The sequence below is a fragment of the Barbatula barbatula genome, assembly GCF_947034865.1.
Source record: "Barbatula barbatula genome assembly, chromosome: 22".
Classification (NCBI taxonomy): domain Eukaryota; kingdom Metazoa; phylum Chordata; class Actinopteri; order Cypriniformes; family Nemacheilidae; genus Barbatula; species Barbatula barbatula.
The window spans coordinates 21,049,455-21,065,277 of record NC_136785.1 but is presented as its reverse complement, the minus strand read 5'-3'; the positions used below and the strand labels follow the sequence as shown (position 1 = coordinate 21,065,277).

General features: G+C 38.9%; 1 protein-coding gene across 2 annotated transcripts in view; it reads right to left on the bottom strand.

Annotated features, from left to right (window-relative positions):
- LOC306910865 (E3 ubiquitin-protein ligase rnf213-alpha-like) overlaps positions 1 to 15,823 on the bottom strand; it is a 99,334-nt gene that overhangs the window by 52,219 nt on the left and 31,292 nt on the right. For both annotated transcript variants that reach the window (XM_079485744.1, XM_079485745.1), the window contains exons 9-13: positions 15,524 to 15,807; positions 13,403 to 13,662; positions 10,856 to 11,062; positions 10,568 to 10,760; positions 10,418 to 10,473 (exon numbers count right to left, since the gene is read on the bottom strand). In XM_079485744.1, coding sequence (XP_079341870.1) covers positions 10,418 to 10,473; positions 10,568 to 10,760; positions 10,856 to 11,062; positions 13,403 to 13,662; positions 15,524 to 15,807 — 1,000 coding nt within the window. The remainder of the gene's footprint in view (positions 1 to 10,417; positions 10,474 to 10,567; positions 10,761 to 10,855; positions 11,063 to 13,402; positions 13,663 to 15,523; positions 15,808 to 15,823) is intronic.

The window sequence follows — 15,823 nt, the reverse complement described above, 5'->3', positions numbered from 1 at the left end:
TCTAGGTAAATTATTTCCGCCACAGATCGATAAAGACTTGTTGGAGGCCCCGTTAAATTTGGAGGAGCTCCATGAATCACTAAAAAGCCTTCAAAAGGGCAAGTCACCGGGCCTAGATGTCCTCCCACCTGAATTGTACTTAGAAATATGGGATTTGGTTGGAACTCTCACGCTTGATTTGTTTAATTTGCAATTGAGCATGGGGCATTTAACAGAGATCAAAAACTGTCATTGATATCATTACGTAAAGATCCGCTAAATTGCTCCAACTACAGACCAATATCACTCATCCCATGCGAATTAAAAATGTATGCTAAATAGACCAAACTGGATTTATTAAGGGGTGTCATGCATCCAATAATATACGTCGATTTTTTCATGTTCTTGATATTTTGCAGATGCTCATCCTAGCCCTTGACACGGAAAAGGCCTTTGACAGGCTGGAGTGGAACTATATGTGGGCAGTTCGGTGAACATTACATCTCTATGATCAAGACACTTTACCACTCACCTGAGGCATCAGTTCTAACTGGTCATATTATCTCCCCTTGTTCCCTCTACAGCAAGGAACTAGGCAGAGATGTCCACTTTCCCCCTTACTGTTTTGTTTATCCCTTGAACCACTAGCTCAAGCCATTAGGAAATCTGAAATAACACCGATTAAAATTCACGACCATAATCCTATTATTTCGTTATATGTTGATGACATTATTCTATAAATAGATCACTTTGATACGTCAATAACCGGTATAATTAGGGAATTTGATCGCTTTTAGTAGTCTATCAGGATATAAGATAAACTGTACTAAATCTGCTTTAATGCCGATTAACAACGTTAAGATTAATTATCATATCCCCTCATGTGTCCCTATTAAAGACTCCTTCATCTATTTGGGTATTACTATATATGAAAACATCCACAAGATTGCCAGGGACAATTTTAATGATATGCTTGGCAAGATCAAGAGGGATACTCAAAGATGGAAGAATCTTAAAGTCTCTCTTCAGGGCCGAATTTCCACAGTCAAAATGAACTTGTTACCTTCACTTAATTTTCTGTTTTCTATGCTGCCACTTCAAACAAACTTTCCTAAATCCGGGGTAGCCAAACAGTCAAAATAAAATGTTTGGACCCTAATGCAAAACCCAAAGGTCTGCTGGATGGCATTTAAATATAAAAAGCGTCAAGTCAAAAACAGAGGAAGTTAATCATCTGTTACTTAACTCAAACTTGGATTATCTCTGTCTATCTGAGACCAGGCTCTATAATAATGCCCCCTCTGCAGCACTCAACATCCCTGGGTATAATATGTTCAGGAGAGACAGAGAGGGAGCAAAGGGTGGTGTCTTTTACAATCATTGTGGTATATCGCCCTCCCTCTTCAGATGTCATTTTTTATGAAAAGTTTGAAAAATGACTGAAAGAATGTAACTTAGATAAAGAGATTATTATTTTGTGGGATATCAACATTGTGGTGAGGAAGGCGGGACGAGAGCAGTGAGGCGGGGCCGGTGGCGTGAGTGATAGTTGCAATCAGCTGTGCGCGCACCGGTCCTCCATATCTTACGGAGGAGATCGGGAGCTTAAGAGAACGAGCGGCAGGACTGTTGACGAGAGAGGACCGGGCCCGGACATGTTATATTTGTGTTTATGTTTTATGGCCGGCAGTCTACCGTGAGGTGGTCTTTACTTGTGTATTGTTTGTTTATTTTTGATTAAAGTCTGTTAAATGTTCGCTGGTTCCCGGCTCCTTCCTTCCCTACGTCTACAAACTTTGTTACAAACATAAACTGGGAGGAAACATCATGTAGAAAAAAGCTTAAACAAATAACTGACAAATTTGATCTAGTTCAAATGATGAAGAATCACCACATCAAGTAGCACCCAGATTGATTTGGCATTTACCAATCGACCTGAGAGAATGTGTAAATCATACAATATGTTGGCTGGTCTTTCTGATCACAATTTGATCCTTGTGGCGAGAAAACTCTCAAAAAAAGATTAGATTATTCTGTTAAAGAGCCTGAGTTTGTTGGAATCCTTCCACCGGGAAGGATTTAATAGTGCTGTCCAGCAGATTGACTGGGATCACATATTGTTGGGAACAAATTGTGAAATGGACTTTGAATCTTTTGTGCAGACAATTGAGAGAAAAATTAAAGATTTTAGCTGTAAAATTAAACACAATAAAAATATACTTCCTTGGATGAACTCAGACATACTCAAACTAATGAAAGAGAGGGATCGTGCATTAAAAAATGCAATTAAAAGCTATCCGCAAGGCCAAAGCTTTTTATTATAATAGAAAATAGAAAAAGAGATTCTAAAACAATTTGGAACCAACTGAAAAAACTTGTATGACAGGACACAAAACGGAAACAACTTTTAGAAATTAAGATAAATGGACAAATTACAAATAACACAAACAAAGTGGCAGATGTCTTCAATATATTTTTAATTGAATCTGTATCCACTATTGCCTAAAGCTTACCATCTACAACCTAAATATTTTTCCCATAAATAACTCCGAGCCAATTTTCAACCTAGGCACAGTCACAAAATCTGAAGTCTTACAGACAATAAAAACACTAAAAGCTTCTAGAACTAAAGACATATTTGGCATAGATATGTGCATGCTAAAAGAACTCAGTTCCACACTATTAACATCAGTAACCAAAATTGTCAATCTCTCCTTTACTTAGGTAGTATTTCCAAGTGTGTGGAAGTCAGCTGCTCTTGTTCCAATTCTCAAAAATGGAGATCCATTGTCAGTGGACAATTATAGACCTATCAGCATCATACCTTCATTGTCAAAAGTCGCAGAGAAACTAATGTCCCAACAAATAAGAACACATTTAAATACCACTACATTTTCTCTTCATTCAATGCAATTTGGTTTCAGAATTCAACACTCCACAGAAACTGCTAATTGTTTTCTCATAGAAAATATCAAACATCTACTGGATAAAGGTGGCGTGGTTGGAGCTGTGTTTCTTGATCTAAAAAAAGCTTTTGACACTGTAAACCATAAAATATTACTATTCAAACTAAGTACATTTAGTTTCTCCTTAGATGCAATAAAATGGATAGAATCATATCTATCGAATCGCTCATAATCAGTTAGGATCAGTTATTACCACTCACCGCCCTTCGCCACATCCACAGGGGTTCCTCAATGTTCTATTTTAGGGCCACTGCTATTTTCACTTTATATAAACGACCTCCCTTCAGTTTGTCCAGATGTCTATATTCAGATGTATGCAGATGACACAGTAATTTATACCCATGGTAAAAATACAAAACAAGTTGCTGAAAAACGTACACAGTCTATGGCCAATGTCTCTGAATGGCTTAAAACTTAATGTACATAAAACCATTTCAATGTTCTTTTCTAAATCAAACGTTGCAAATAATCAGGCCGATATTTATGTGACAGGGGAAAAAATTCAAGTTGTGTCAGAATTCAAATACTTAGGCATTATAATGCCTAACAAATTTTATATTGCCAATTTCCGGTTCATAAGATCAAACTTGTCACTTCAGGCAGCTAAAATGTTCATGTACAGTATGGTTCTGTCCCACTTCACTTATTGCCTTACAACTTGGTCAAAGAAAAAATAAATCAACACTAAAATCTTTAGAGTCACTTTATAAACAGACAATTAAAATTGTGGATAAAACCCATTAAGATATCATCATTGTGCCATTTTAAAAAGCATAAGCTTCTAAGTTGGGAAAATGTCATGTTCTTGTTTTACAAAATCATCCATGGTCTGTCATCTCCTCCACAGTCAGTTTGTAAACATTAGAAACACCACACAGTAACATGAGGTTCGGCCCGAGGAGACTGTGTTGTTCCTCTGAGGAAAAGCACATTTAGTCAGAGTGCTTTTTCAGTCAGAGCAGCACAGGAGTGAAACTCTGTCCCTCAGAACATCAGAGAACTCACCACATACACTCTGTTCAAAAAGCATTTAAAAAACTGGCTTATAACACATCAGAAATGTCAGCATCAATAAGAATATGCATCTCCCCTCAACCCACTCTGCTGCCACTTGTGTCTCTGCGGCATCAATGTGTATGTGCAGGATTTGAAGAGTTATATCTGTTTTACTGCTTTTTATATTTGTATTGTTGTCTGTAATGTTTTTTAAAGTGTTTTTAGGTAGACAATTTTAAGATCTGTCCAGACAATTTTAAGATCTGTCCTGGGACAACGGATCTTGGCTAATTCTGGTACATTTACAGCAATGTTAATAAATGTACACTGTCCCTGTCAAATAAAGAAAAAATACAAATACAAATTAACAAATAAACAGACATCACCTGACCTGGTTATTCCTCCGCACCTTGGTAGCAATGAATTCATGAATTATTATTCTAGAAAAAGTAGTGTGCACTCAGTTGTGCTGTTTCTTACAAACTAATGACATACACGAAACGTTTCAGTCAGGCTTTAGACGCATCATAGCACTGAAACTGCGCTCGTTAAAATTACAAACGACCTGCTTATAGCATCAGATAAAGGTAACATCTCACTCCTGGTCCTGCTCGACCTTAGTGCTGCGTTCGATACCGTAGACCATAACATGCTTCTAGATCGCTTACACAATTATACCTGTATTGAGGGACAGGCACTACAATGGTTCAGATCAGACAGAGATCAATTTGTCCATCTAATCTAATCTAATGCAAGTAAATGATGGATTACCTCAGGGATCGGTTCTGGGACCCCTGCTGTTCTCCATATACATGCTGCCCCTCGGAAACATTATTAAAAAACATGGAATTAGCTTTCATTGCTAAGCTGATGATACTCAGCTATATATCTCATCAAGACCAGATGATTCCTCCCAGCTATCCAAATGGAGTCCATCGAAGATATAAAACATTGGATGACCTGTAATTTCCTTCTTTTAAATTCTAATAAAACAGAAATATTACTTATCGGACCAAAGGATGTACTGTTACTCCAACAAATACTGTAAAAGATTTAGGTGTTATATTAGACAGCAACCTGTCATTTCGAAATCACATCTCAAATGTCACAAAAACAGCCTTTTTCCACCCTCGAAATGTTACCAGATTACGAAATATTCTATGTGTTGCTGACGCGGAGAATCTTATTCATGCATTTAAGACCTCAAGACTTGACTACTGTAATGCGCTACTTAATGGTTGTCCTGCAACATCAATAAACAAACTACAGTTAGTTCAGAACGCAGAGTTCTAACCAGGTCCAGAAAATACCATCACATAACCCCAATGTTATCAACCCTTCACTGGCTTCCCATTAAGTATCGTATTGACTTTAAAGTTCTTTTAATCACTTATAAAGCCTTAAAGGGTTTAGCCCCTACCTACCTAACAGAGCTTCTATCACACTACAACCCATCACGCTCTCTAAGATCTCAAAACTTCAGTTTAAGAATAACTAAATCCACCAAAGGGGGTCGAGCTTTCTCATACGTAGCATCCCAGCTCAGGCAATTCCATCACCACCCAAGAGCAAAGACGGACTAAGTGTCACATTAATGCAGTATTTACAAATGCTTCGTATTTAATGCTAAACTTACATCGCATCACAGTAGTTTAAAGTTATAGCTGCTTATGAAATTCCTCTGTTATCTGATATCGGTCACATAATTAGACCTAAATAGTCGTGGCCTTATGGTTTAAGACTTGACTTGTAACCCAAACATTGCTGGTTCAAGCCTCAGTACCAGTAGGGATGGTAGGTGGGGGGAGTGAATGATGAGCGCTTTCCTTCACCTTCAATACCACGGCTGAGGTGAATCCCTTGAGTAAGACACCGAACCCCAACTGGTCCCCAGGCACGGCAGAACTGGCTGCTCACTGCTCTGGGTGTGTGTTACTCACTGCTGTGTGTGTGCACTTGGATGAGTTAAAATCACCTAATCGAAGTTCCTTAATCACAACTAATAAGGTCTCCCTATTATTCTTAAACACTTTTAATCAAAGTCAGTGAGTGCAGCTGTGTCAGAGGAGAACTGGTCCTCCTGGCTGAGTCTGGTTTCACCTGAGGATTTCGCGCGAACTAGTCAACATTTATGCTCTGACGCAACCTTTAAAGCTCGACTAGTGGCTGTTCATGTGATTTTGGTCACTATACCTTTAAGAAGAGGCTGTTCAAAGAGAGCTGCACGCGGGATGTCATTCCCACCCGCTTCAGCGGGATTCTGTCACACTCCCGGCAATAATATATGTTCCCTTGTCCTGCTTCTGCACGCAACATTCACAATGTGTCCTGTTTTCATCCACAACATTCACTACTTCATCTGATGCCGCATAAGCTTTCAGGTAAAATCTAATGTTACACAGACTTCAGTGCTCTGTGCTTCTACAGACAGATATTTTAATATTTAAGGCTATTTCAGTAATTTTGCCCTATTTAATAAAACATGAAAGAAACCGAGTAAATAAAAAATTTTCTCACATTGGCTGCTGTGTCACTGAGGGGCTGTGTTTGTAAGTCCGCTATGGTAAAGCATCTGCTGCATTAAGCTAATAAATATATTGACATTGTTCTAAAGTCAGAGGCCGTCACAAACAAACTCGACATATTTTTCTGTTATTTAATCTATTAGTGTACATGGTCTTAATCCTAACCAGACAATTAAATCCAGGATAAGAGCCTTTTATCAGCAGCTGAATCGGTTTGTTTGTATCACTGCACTTGCACTTTCTTTAATATTAGTGTATTTTATTCGTAATATACATTGTTAATTATCACTGTCGTTGCTGACTTACCCTGATATCTCAATAACCCTATCCTGGTTATTTATTTGAAGATCTTAAACCAAAATTAATAGTTGACTCAGCGCCATTAGCATAGCATTAGTGTGCTAGCTGGATTTCTGTTTACACTGTTAAATATCATCTCGCCTTCTAGTAGTCTTGTGTGCTAACTGTTTCTAGTTTATGAGTATATACTAGGATTCTTCAAGCAGCCTTGGTAAGTTGGAATCAAACCCAGTGAGTTATGGCTTCTCCACCTTATGTCAAATGTTTAGCTAAACTTTAGGCCTCAGCTGTGGCCTAGTGGTTAGAGCGTTGGGCTTGTGATCAGAAGGTTGCCGGTTGAAATCTCAGTGCCAGCAGGTCATGACTGAAGTGCCCTTGAGCAAGACACCTTACTCCTGATTGCTCTGCAGTAATGTGCCACTGTAAACAAACTACTAAGTCGCTTTGGATAAAAGCGTCCGCCAAATGAATAAATGTAAATGCCTTCTCTGTCAGCGGCGTGAGCTTTACATGACATATATGCAGGGAAATAGCTAGGCTGACAGAGAAGATCTCAGAATTAGAGTCTCGCCTCCAATCTTTATCTGAGGATAGTAAGAGTGTAAGGACCATAGAAAACACTTTGGATGCAAGCAACGGTAGCACGCACAGCTCGGTTCCGGTTGAAGATCCCCCACATCTGGGAAGCTTTGTGACTGTGAGACGGCGTATTCGCAAATCAGAACATCACTCAAGCGTTCCGGTTACAGTCTCTAACAGGTTTGCCCCGCTCAGTGACGCACCGACTGAGAAACCTGCTGAAAGTGCCCTAGTTATCGGTGATTCTATTGTTCACTACGTTAACATAGAGGCCCCAGCCACCATAGTCAAATGTTTACCAGGAGCCAGAGCGCCTGCTGGCTAAGGCTAATCGTAATTCCGTAAGATTGTTAATCACGTCGGCAGAAATAATGTTCGACTCCGTCAATCGGAGATCACAAAAGATAATATTTAAAAGGTGTGTAGCACGCAAGCACAATGTCAAACACTGTTATATTCTCTTGCCCCCTCGTGGTTTACCGTGGTAATGAGATACATAGCAGATTATCATCACTAAATGGCTGGTTGTCTGAGTGGTGTCTGCAGATTGATATCATTTTTATAAATAACTGGAAGAGTTTTGAGGGCAGACCTGACCTGTTGAAAAGTGATGGTCTCCACCCCTCCTGTAGTCTTAATGCTAAAACTTGACTCACTGGGGCCCAGGTCAGGGAGCAGACTGAATGGCTTAACCAACGGTCTGCTTGCCGTCTCACGTTGCAGAACACACTAAATGCACAACATGCGATAATACTTTCTCCCAAACATCATAAAATAGAGACTGTGTCTGTCCCCCGGATTAGCAAAAATAAAATAATGCGTAAACCTCTCAAAGGTAATTTAATTAACGTTAAACTAATTAAACATGAACATAATATAGATAATCAACTGTTACCACACGGATATTAGATCTCTCTCTAATAAAGCACTTTTTGTTAACTTCCAATAACAACTGATGCATTTGTTGCATCAAAGAGTGCAGAACGGTACTCTACTCTCAGCCAGTCTTGTCTCATTGTTCCAAGGTTACCAGAGCGGGCAGGACACAGTCCAAGGTTACCGGAGCGGGCAGGGCGCAATCCATTCCCAGACCTGACAAACGCTGTGATGATAGAGCTGGACAAAGGACGTGGTGACCCTACAAAATTTCAGCCGCTATTAGATTATTAATGATAATCTAAAATCGAATTATTTTTTATTTTGCCTTGTTGTGCAAGCACTGTCGAGCTTGTGCAGAGGCAGCTGTTTTTGCCAGAGGGGAACTAGAATCCCCTGGTTAGGCCTGGTTTCCCTCTGAGGTTTTTTTCTCCTCCAATGGAGTTTTGGGTTCCTCGCCACCGTTTGCATACTGTTTTGCACTGTTTGCCTGGCCGGGGGGGCTGCTAGAATTTGGTAGTCTTATTTAATTAACAATGCATATAGGAATTTATTGTGTGTCTGATATTTGACCTGTGTTTTGAATTCCATAACCTTTTATGTTTTACTTATAGTCAATGTTTATTTGTACAGCTGCCTTGTAACAATGAAAATTGTAAAAAGCGCTATATAAATAAAGCTGGCTTGACTTGACACTTTCAGTTCTTGTTGTGAATGTGTCAGGGACGTTGAGTCTGTACACCTAACTCAACTCACTTTCTTGTCACATCACCACAAGTGGTGAGTGAAAGTCTTGTGTGACACATGACGCTTGAGATCTGAAGTAATGTTCGTCTGCTGTAGAGATCCACCTGCTCATCTTTAACTGCATAACCCCGCTACCACTGACCTCACGCTTTAAAATTGTTATTTTAGTTCATTTGTTGTTGCTCTTGTGCAATAGATGAAAAACTGTTTATTTGTATTTGGATTCTATATATTTTTTTAAATAGAATTGTATTGACTTTATAGCGGCGCATGTTTAGTAAATGTGCGCATTCCCTTTGTTATTGATCGTCTCTGCTCGCGATGATCAGACTAGCGTGACTGTGTTACTCGAGCTGTATAAAGAAAGACACGTGTGACTTTTACACTAACCTAACCCTAACCCCTACCTTTTCTTTTCTTATTCCAACTGTGTTCATAACCCAGCACAAGCTGATATAGAGGACAATCACAATCCAGCATTTTTAACAAACAAACAGCTCACTATCACAATAATACACAACAACAACACGATAACATGATATAAAACAAGATTTTTTTTTAATCTTTGAGGAGCTTTTGCAGTGAACTTTTTGCTTTTAAACACTGTGGTTATTTTTGATAAGGGTTAGGTACCTAACATAACACATGATACATTTCTGTATGTAAGGATTTTTCCAGGAAATATTAAGCATGTACACTTATCTGGAATTAAAGGGTAAGTTCACTCACAAATGAAAACTCAATCAATCATTTACTCGCTCTCAGACCATTATCTGTTCTGTTGTACAAAATAGAAGATATTTGAAAGAATGTCAGTAGCCAACGAGATCTTGACTCTTGTAGTGTCCTTATAGGGGATGAGATCTGGGGATGCATAAACTACTCTTTTTTTTTTTTCTTCAAGACTGGCCTAATTGAAACCTGAAAAGCAAGACCGATTGCTCCTAAGTAATTGCTAGTCAGTGAGACCAGTTAGCGGCTCTGTTTATGCAACAGGCGTCTGTTTGGTTACTGACATTCTTCCAAATATCTTCCTTTGTATTTAGCAGTAGAAAAGACATTGATTCAAGTTTGAAAGAATCTCAGGGTGACTAAATGATGACAGAATTTCCATTTTTGGGTTAACTAGCCATTTAATAGCAGAAATACATTCAAATACATGGAATAAAATAAGGAATATTAGTTCACAGATGAAACCTGCTCTGGACCATCACATCAGATCAAACTATATACTGTACTCCCATAAAAAAGATCAGCTATTTGGTAATAACATGTCTATGTAGTCACCGTATTTGGTTCTGATTTTTTAGTTCAGTTGGGTCTCATTCAAAGACATTTATGGAAACATTTCAATACCAAATTAGTATTTTTTTTCTTATACAAAGCGATATAATTCCTTGCTATATTCAAATGTAGAAACAATTTCAGAAGGAAATGAATAAATTTTACCTGTATTTCTGCTCGAGTAAGTGACTGTGAATGTGTGCCAGAGTCTCTGAAACCCCCTAAAATCAAATAATGACAAAGAAATACACACAACTGAGGCAGTTCTCAATTCTTCTTCCTTTAGATTGTTAAAAGTCATTGGTTGACACTCACTGTGGTAGAGCTATAGTTGATATTATCAGGGCATTTCATGGTGAAAACCTGCAGGACGTCCAGGAGCTCTACATGAATGATGGAGCTGCACTCCACCAACTCATCTACTGTCATCAGATACATCCAAGACCGGGGCAGCAGCCTGTCCATCTCAACCAGATGTCGATGTGTCTTCATGAGATTCAACATGGCCCTAAATCAGTCAAGATCAGAAACATTTCCATGATACACACTTCAAGTGAGTCAAACAGTTATTGGTCTAAACATTTGAAAAGACAGATTAAATACTTTCGTTCTTGGCTTGTTAGGGTAAGTGATTTGAGTCCCTGCAGTCCAGCCCAGCTCTGTCCATACTGTGAGTTGACCTTGTTAAACACGGGCTCATATGGTTTTGATGTGCCTTTGAGAAAGTGCATCAGTGGAATGACAATGATCCATCTGGTCATGTTGGCCGTTATCACTCGGAGGATCAGCACCATCACCATCTCAGACCAGCTGATGAGCAATGAAATGTTACAACACATTTTAGCTTGTATATTTGCTGAAGCACTTGCATGAGAAACAAACATTTACATTCACATTTCACTTTCTTATAAGTGGACGAGATCTCCAAATGATTCTGGGTCTCATTCTAACTACTGCAAACACTTCATGCACAGAGAATGTAACGGTTCTAATAGTGAAGATTTGGCTTGCAGAAAAACAATGATTAAAATGACAAGACTTGCTAACAGCAGTTCCAGGCTGTGTTCACCCCACATTCATTAACTCCACTGGACGGACACTCAAGAATCAACAGAACTGGTTTGATCAAAATGGCAGTGACATCAACACCAGCACATGATGGGTCAGGGAACTCAAGAAACAAGGTCCTGGAAACACAACATCCTACAGACACGAAAGATTTCTTTGTCATCATAAGAACAGTATATGGATGTACGTCTCTGTAACTCTGTTACTCGTATCCTATGATGGGCTTCACCAGACGCAGCCACTGTTGCATCACACTGCTTCTGTCCTTCCTATCAGATGTTTACTGCTTCAGTAAATATTATCCAGTGTACACAAAATCATTTCAAATGAACGTTTTTGCTGGTTAACCGAGAATAATCCGGATCTGAAGGCTGTCCATTATTTTGACGAATTACAATAAGGGCAATTCGTACGTATACAGTTTTGTTGAGTTGGAAGCATCCAATAATTTCCTTTCATCGTAACATAATGGTGAATGGACTGAACTTAATTGAGAGCGGTCAGAGGTACTAACCCTGCACTGAACGTGATCACGAAGGGACACATGTTACCCATTTATTACTTATGAACGCCTCGTCCGTTTTGGAAAACACATCACGTGGACACATACACACGCGCGCGCTCGCTCGCACAATCTAGTGGTGTGGTGGTTACAGACTTAATACTTCAGTAAAGCGAAAGCAACCAGCATGATTTTAAATAAACATTTGCTTTCTGTAAGTGTAAAAATGTCTCTTCACATACTAGTGAATAAATGAAGAAATTGTCAACATTAGAACAACAGAAACATATGATATAAAAAGGACCTTATGTAAATGACAACAGCTTTATTAGGGAAATTCAGTTGTATTAAAAAACAGGGAGAGTAAACGCAAGTACAGCGCGATCTATGGCATTATGAACATGCTAATTTGTACGCATTTGTACTAGCCTGTCCATCAAAATGACAGACTGTGGAGTGCTATTAATGAGGAGACAACTTTACTCTCCACTTAAACAATAAATAAAAGAACAGCGAGTCAGAGTAAACTACCACACACCGGTTAACAAACAAAACACAATATCCCCCCCTAAAGGTACAGTCCCTTGGTGAATGTCTCTTTAGCTTTACTTGTGGGTCACCAGAAGACCATGAAAATGTGTAGCACAGCACGGCTGAGGGAGGATGCATCCACAAATCCACAAACAGTTAGAAGGAGCACACATGAGGACGTCCTGAACACTGATGATCCCACTCCTGAGACGGTTTCTTTAGCAGCAAGCTAAGCAACTTACGAAACTGAGAAAGGAGCAGAATGACATGAGGAAAAAGAAAAGCAACAAAGCTGAAGCCTCTGCTACTGTACAGCCACCAACTGCTCTTGAAAATATGGGACCATTCAGAACTTAGAGCTTAGTCTCCATGGTCCTAGAGGAAAACTGCTTGGTTTGACTCAGACTACATGTTACACAAACGGGATAAGGCAGTCTGTGGACCCTAATGATAACAGACTCCTCTCCTTATCAAAGAACATTCCTCCAAAGTCTCAGCATCGTCATGTTGTGTTGACAGTAGTATAGATGAGTTTTCTTACTTCCGCAGCCTTCAAACCTCCAAAGTCAACAACGACACTCAAATAAATCAATGCCCCACACGTGCAGTTTTTCTGGCATTAAAGTGTAGAAAACTGCCGTCCTGCACACCATGTCCAGCAAGCACTTGAGTACACTAGAGATGCATAAAACATCCGTGTTGAAGCTAGCATACACATCATTATTCCTGACTCGCACCTTACAAAACAAGTCCTGTACTCACAACTTTAGAAACTTGTCAACAAAGAAAAGTGACACATGGATCTCAAAACAATGACCCAACCGAATACAAGCAGACTCTGGGACTCAAGCGGTTCCATGACCTTTCATATGAACAGCACAGTGATGAACATTTGGTTTCCGGAGAACAATTGAACATTTTTAAGGATTTTAAGGATATCATTAGTTCATTTAGTTCAAAAGGTTATTAACAAACATGAAGAATTCAAACAGATTTACAGAACAAACTTAGGCTGCTAAAAGAAATATAAGATTTATAACTGTACTCACTTCTTAATTTCTGAGAATGATTCTGTCATGTCATTCCAGAAAGACAGGAATTCATTCTTCTGCAGTTTTGGCAGACAGAGGGCAGTGCAGAGACGATAAAGAGTAGCATCGTCCAATTCTAGATGATACTGTATCCAGATATAAAGCATAATGAACGCAGCCTTCATGGGCTCCTGGATGAATGAACTCTTTCCCTCGCTGTCCTTCTGTAGCTCTGGAGTCACTCGCTCCAGCATGAAGCGCTTCAGAAGACGGCTCACCTGACAACATCAACATGAGAAGATGGGTTTACATTTCAACACCAGTTCATCTCTTTCAGTCGGAGGTCTTAAAATGGGCAATAACATTAAATATGTTCCTCCCAGGCCTGGGCAGTACAGCTTTAAAAAAAACAATTGTCATTTGATACCGATAATTATTTAAAACAGTAATAACATTTTAAACAAAGACCAGTGCAACCAGTGTATTATTCAATTACAGGCACACCACAAATAATGTAAAAATAGAAAAAAAATTCATATAGAAATCAAATAATGACCTTTTAAAGAAATTTATGTCTGCTGGATTCAACTTTTTCACATGGCGAATTCACAAAAGATCCCCACAGAAACACAATTTTACTTTCATTCAAGCGTTACATACATTTTTTTTGAACATCATCAATAAATGTTTAATGTCAATAAAATATTGATACCATTATCAAACCAATATTGTTTTCCCACACAAAACAAGACCTCCGGTGTGAGACGGCTACTAACACTGGACAGTATTTATCCTGGGTTTAATGATAATTATAATATTCAACTTTAAAAGTAACCGTCATGAATAACTGCTTCATCATCAAACTGGTAACCGTTCCATCAATGACCCTGAAGCTAGAGTGAGCTTGCTTAGCCGTTGTGAATATATATCAACAAGTTTCTGCCTTTGCCTCAAGTTTTGAAACACCTGCAGATTTGAATGAAAAGGTTTGTACTTATTCATTTCAATGTTCAAACCCTAATCGTTAAAGTGGATAGAGTTCATATTTGGCCACAATCAACTGATGTGGATGTTTGAACAGAAACATGGCTCAAGAGATGTAATATTTGTGATATTTGTATTAATGGTTATAATGTATATAGGACCAATTGACCAAAGCAGGGTGACTGCTTAGCAAGTTTTATTAAAAAGTAATCGCTTTCATGTTTAAGTTCTAAATCATTTAGTAAACAGTTTTTACTCTCTAAATCCCTCAACATAACAGTTGTTGGTACAGTACAGAAGCCACTTTTACGTCTGTGGTGATGTGATATACATGCATGCATCTTCTCAGAGTTTACATGCTTTGGATCCTGCAGTGGACAAATTGCAGAGCCCTCACACATGTTCTATCCTCCTGTTGCTTGGTGTGCTTTGTCCATTTGTAGACTAAAATACCGGCATGTTTGTATACATTAATCTGTCCTGTGTCAGTTTACTTATCTAGAGCAGAGGTTCCCAAACTTTTCAGCATTTGACCCCAAAATAACCGTGCAAGTGACTCGGGACCCCCACTATCCTTGGAGGTGGGTTTTTTAAGTATGCAAACATTGCATGCAACTGCGCACATGCACTTATTAAACTATGAACTATTACTACAGAGGCTTGAATTTCATCAAACTGATTGGAGTGCTGATGGATGTGCCTCTTTCCGTGCCTGAGGTCGATGCCCCTCTGACTGCAGCCCTCCTCCTCTGGCCTCACTGCGTTGTCTTTGGCGGAGATAGCTACGACTGATGGGTTTTTTTTATGTGCCTGGTTTTAGTTTCAACTTAACTCATATTTTTTTACACTTCTTGATTAAATACGTTTTTTCTAATAAAAATATTTTAGATCTCAATGTGCTATTCCTGGTAAAATAAAGGTTGTAATAGTAATAATAATAAAATGGTATTAGATGATTAGTTCGTATCATTTAAAAGATTGCATCTGAAAAGAAAACCCCTAGAAGTTGATTTGTGTGGCCGTATCTCCACTGCATTTACATGTTTTGACCGGCAGTGTTTTTCCATTCGAAGCTATGTAAAGCTTTCTTTCTCCCTTCACTACTGTAATGTATTAATGTGTTCATGTATCCTGACATGCATGTGGTTGACTTACATCTTTTTCATTGTAATCGAGTGAGTACCATTTCGTCTCTTTCTCTTCATATACCAAAGGATTTCCATAGACTTCATAAAACTGTCTGAGTTGACTGAAGAAGTTGGCGAGGTTGATTTTGCTCCAGTTTCTCAGGAGGTCAAAGATCGTTTCCAGCATGACCCCACCAGCAATTTCTCTCCCCTGTATCACACCTTTCCTCTGCTCAGGCCAAAACACTTCTTTAATACGTTTCACCTTAGACGGTTCTGCACAGATTATATCGTCGTACTGATGCCATTCCCCTACAATATACCAAAA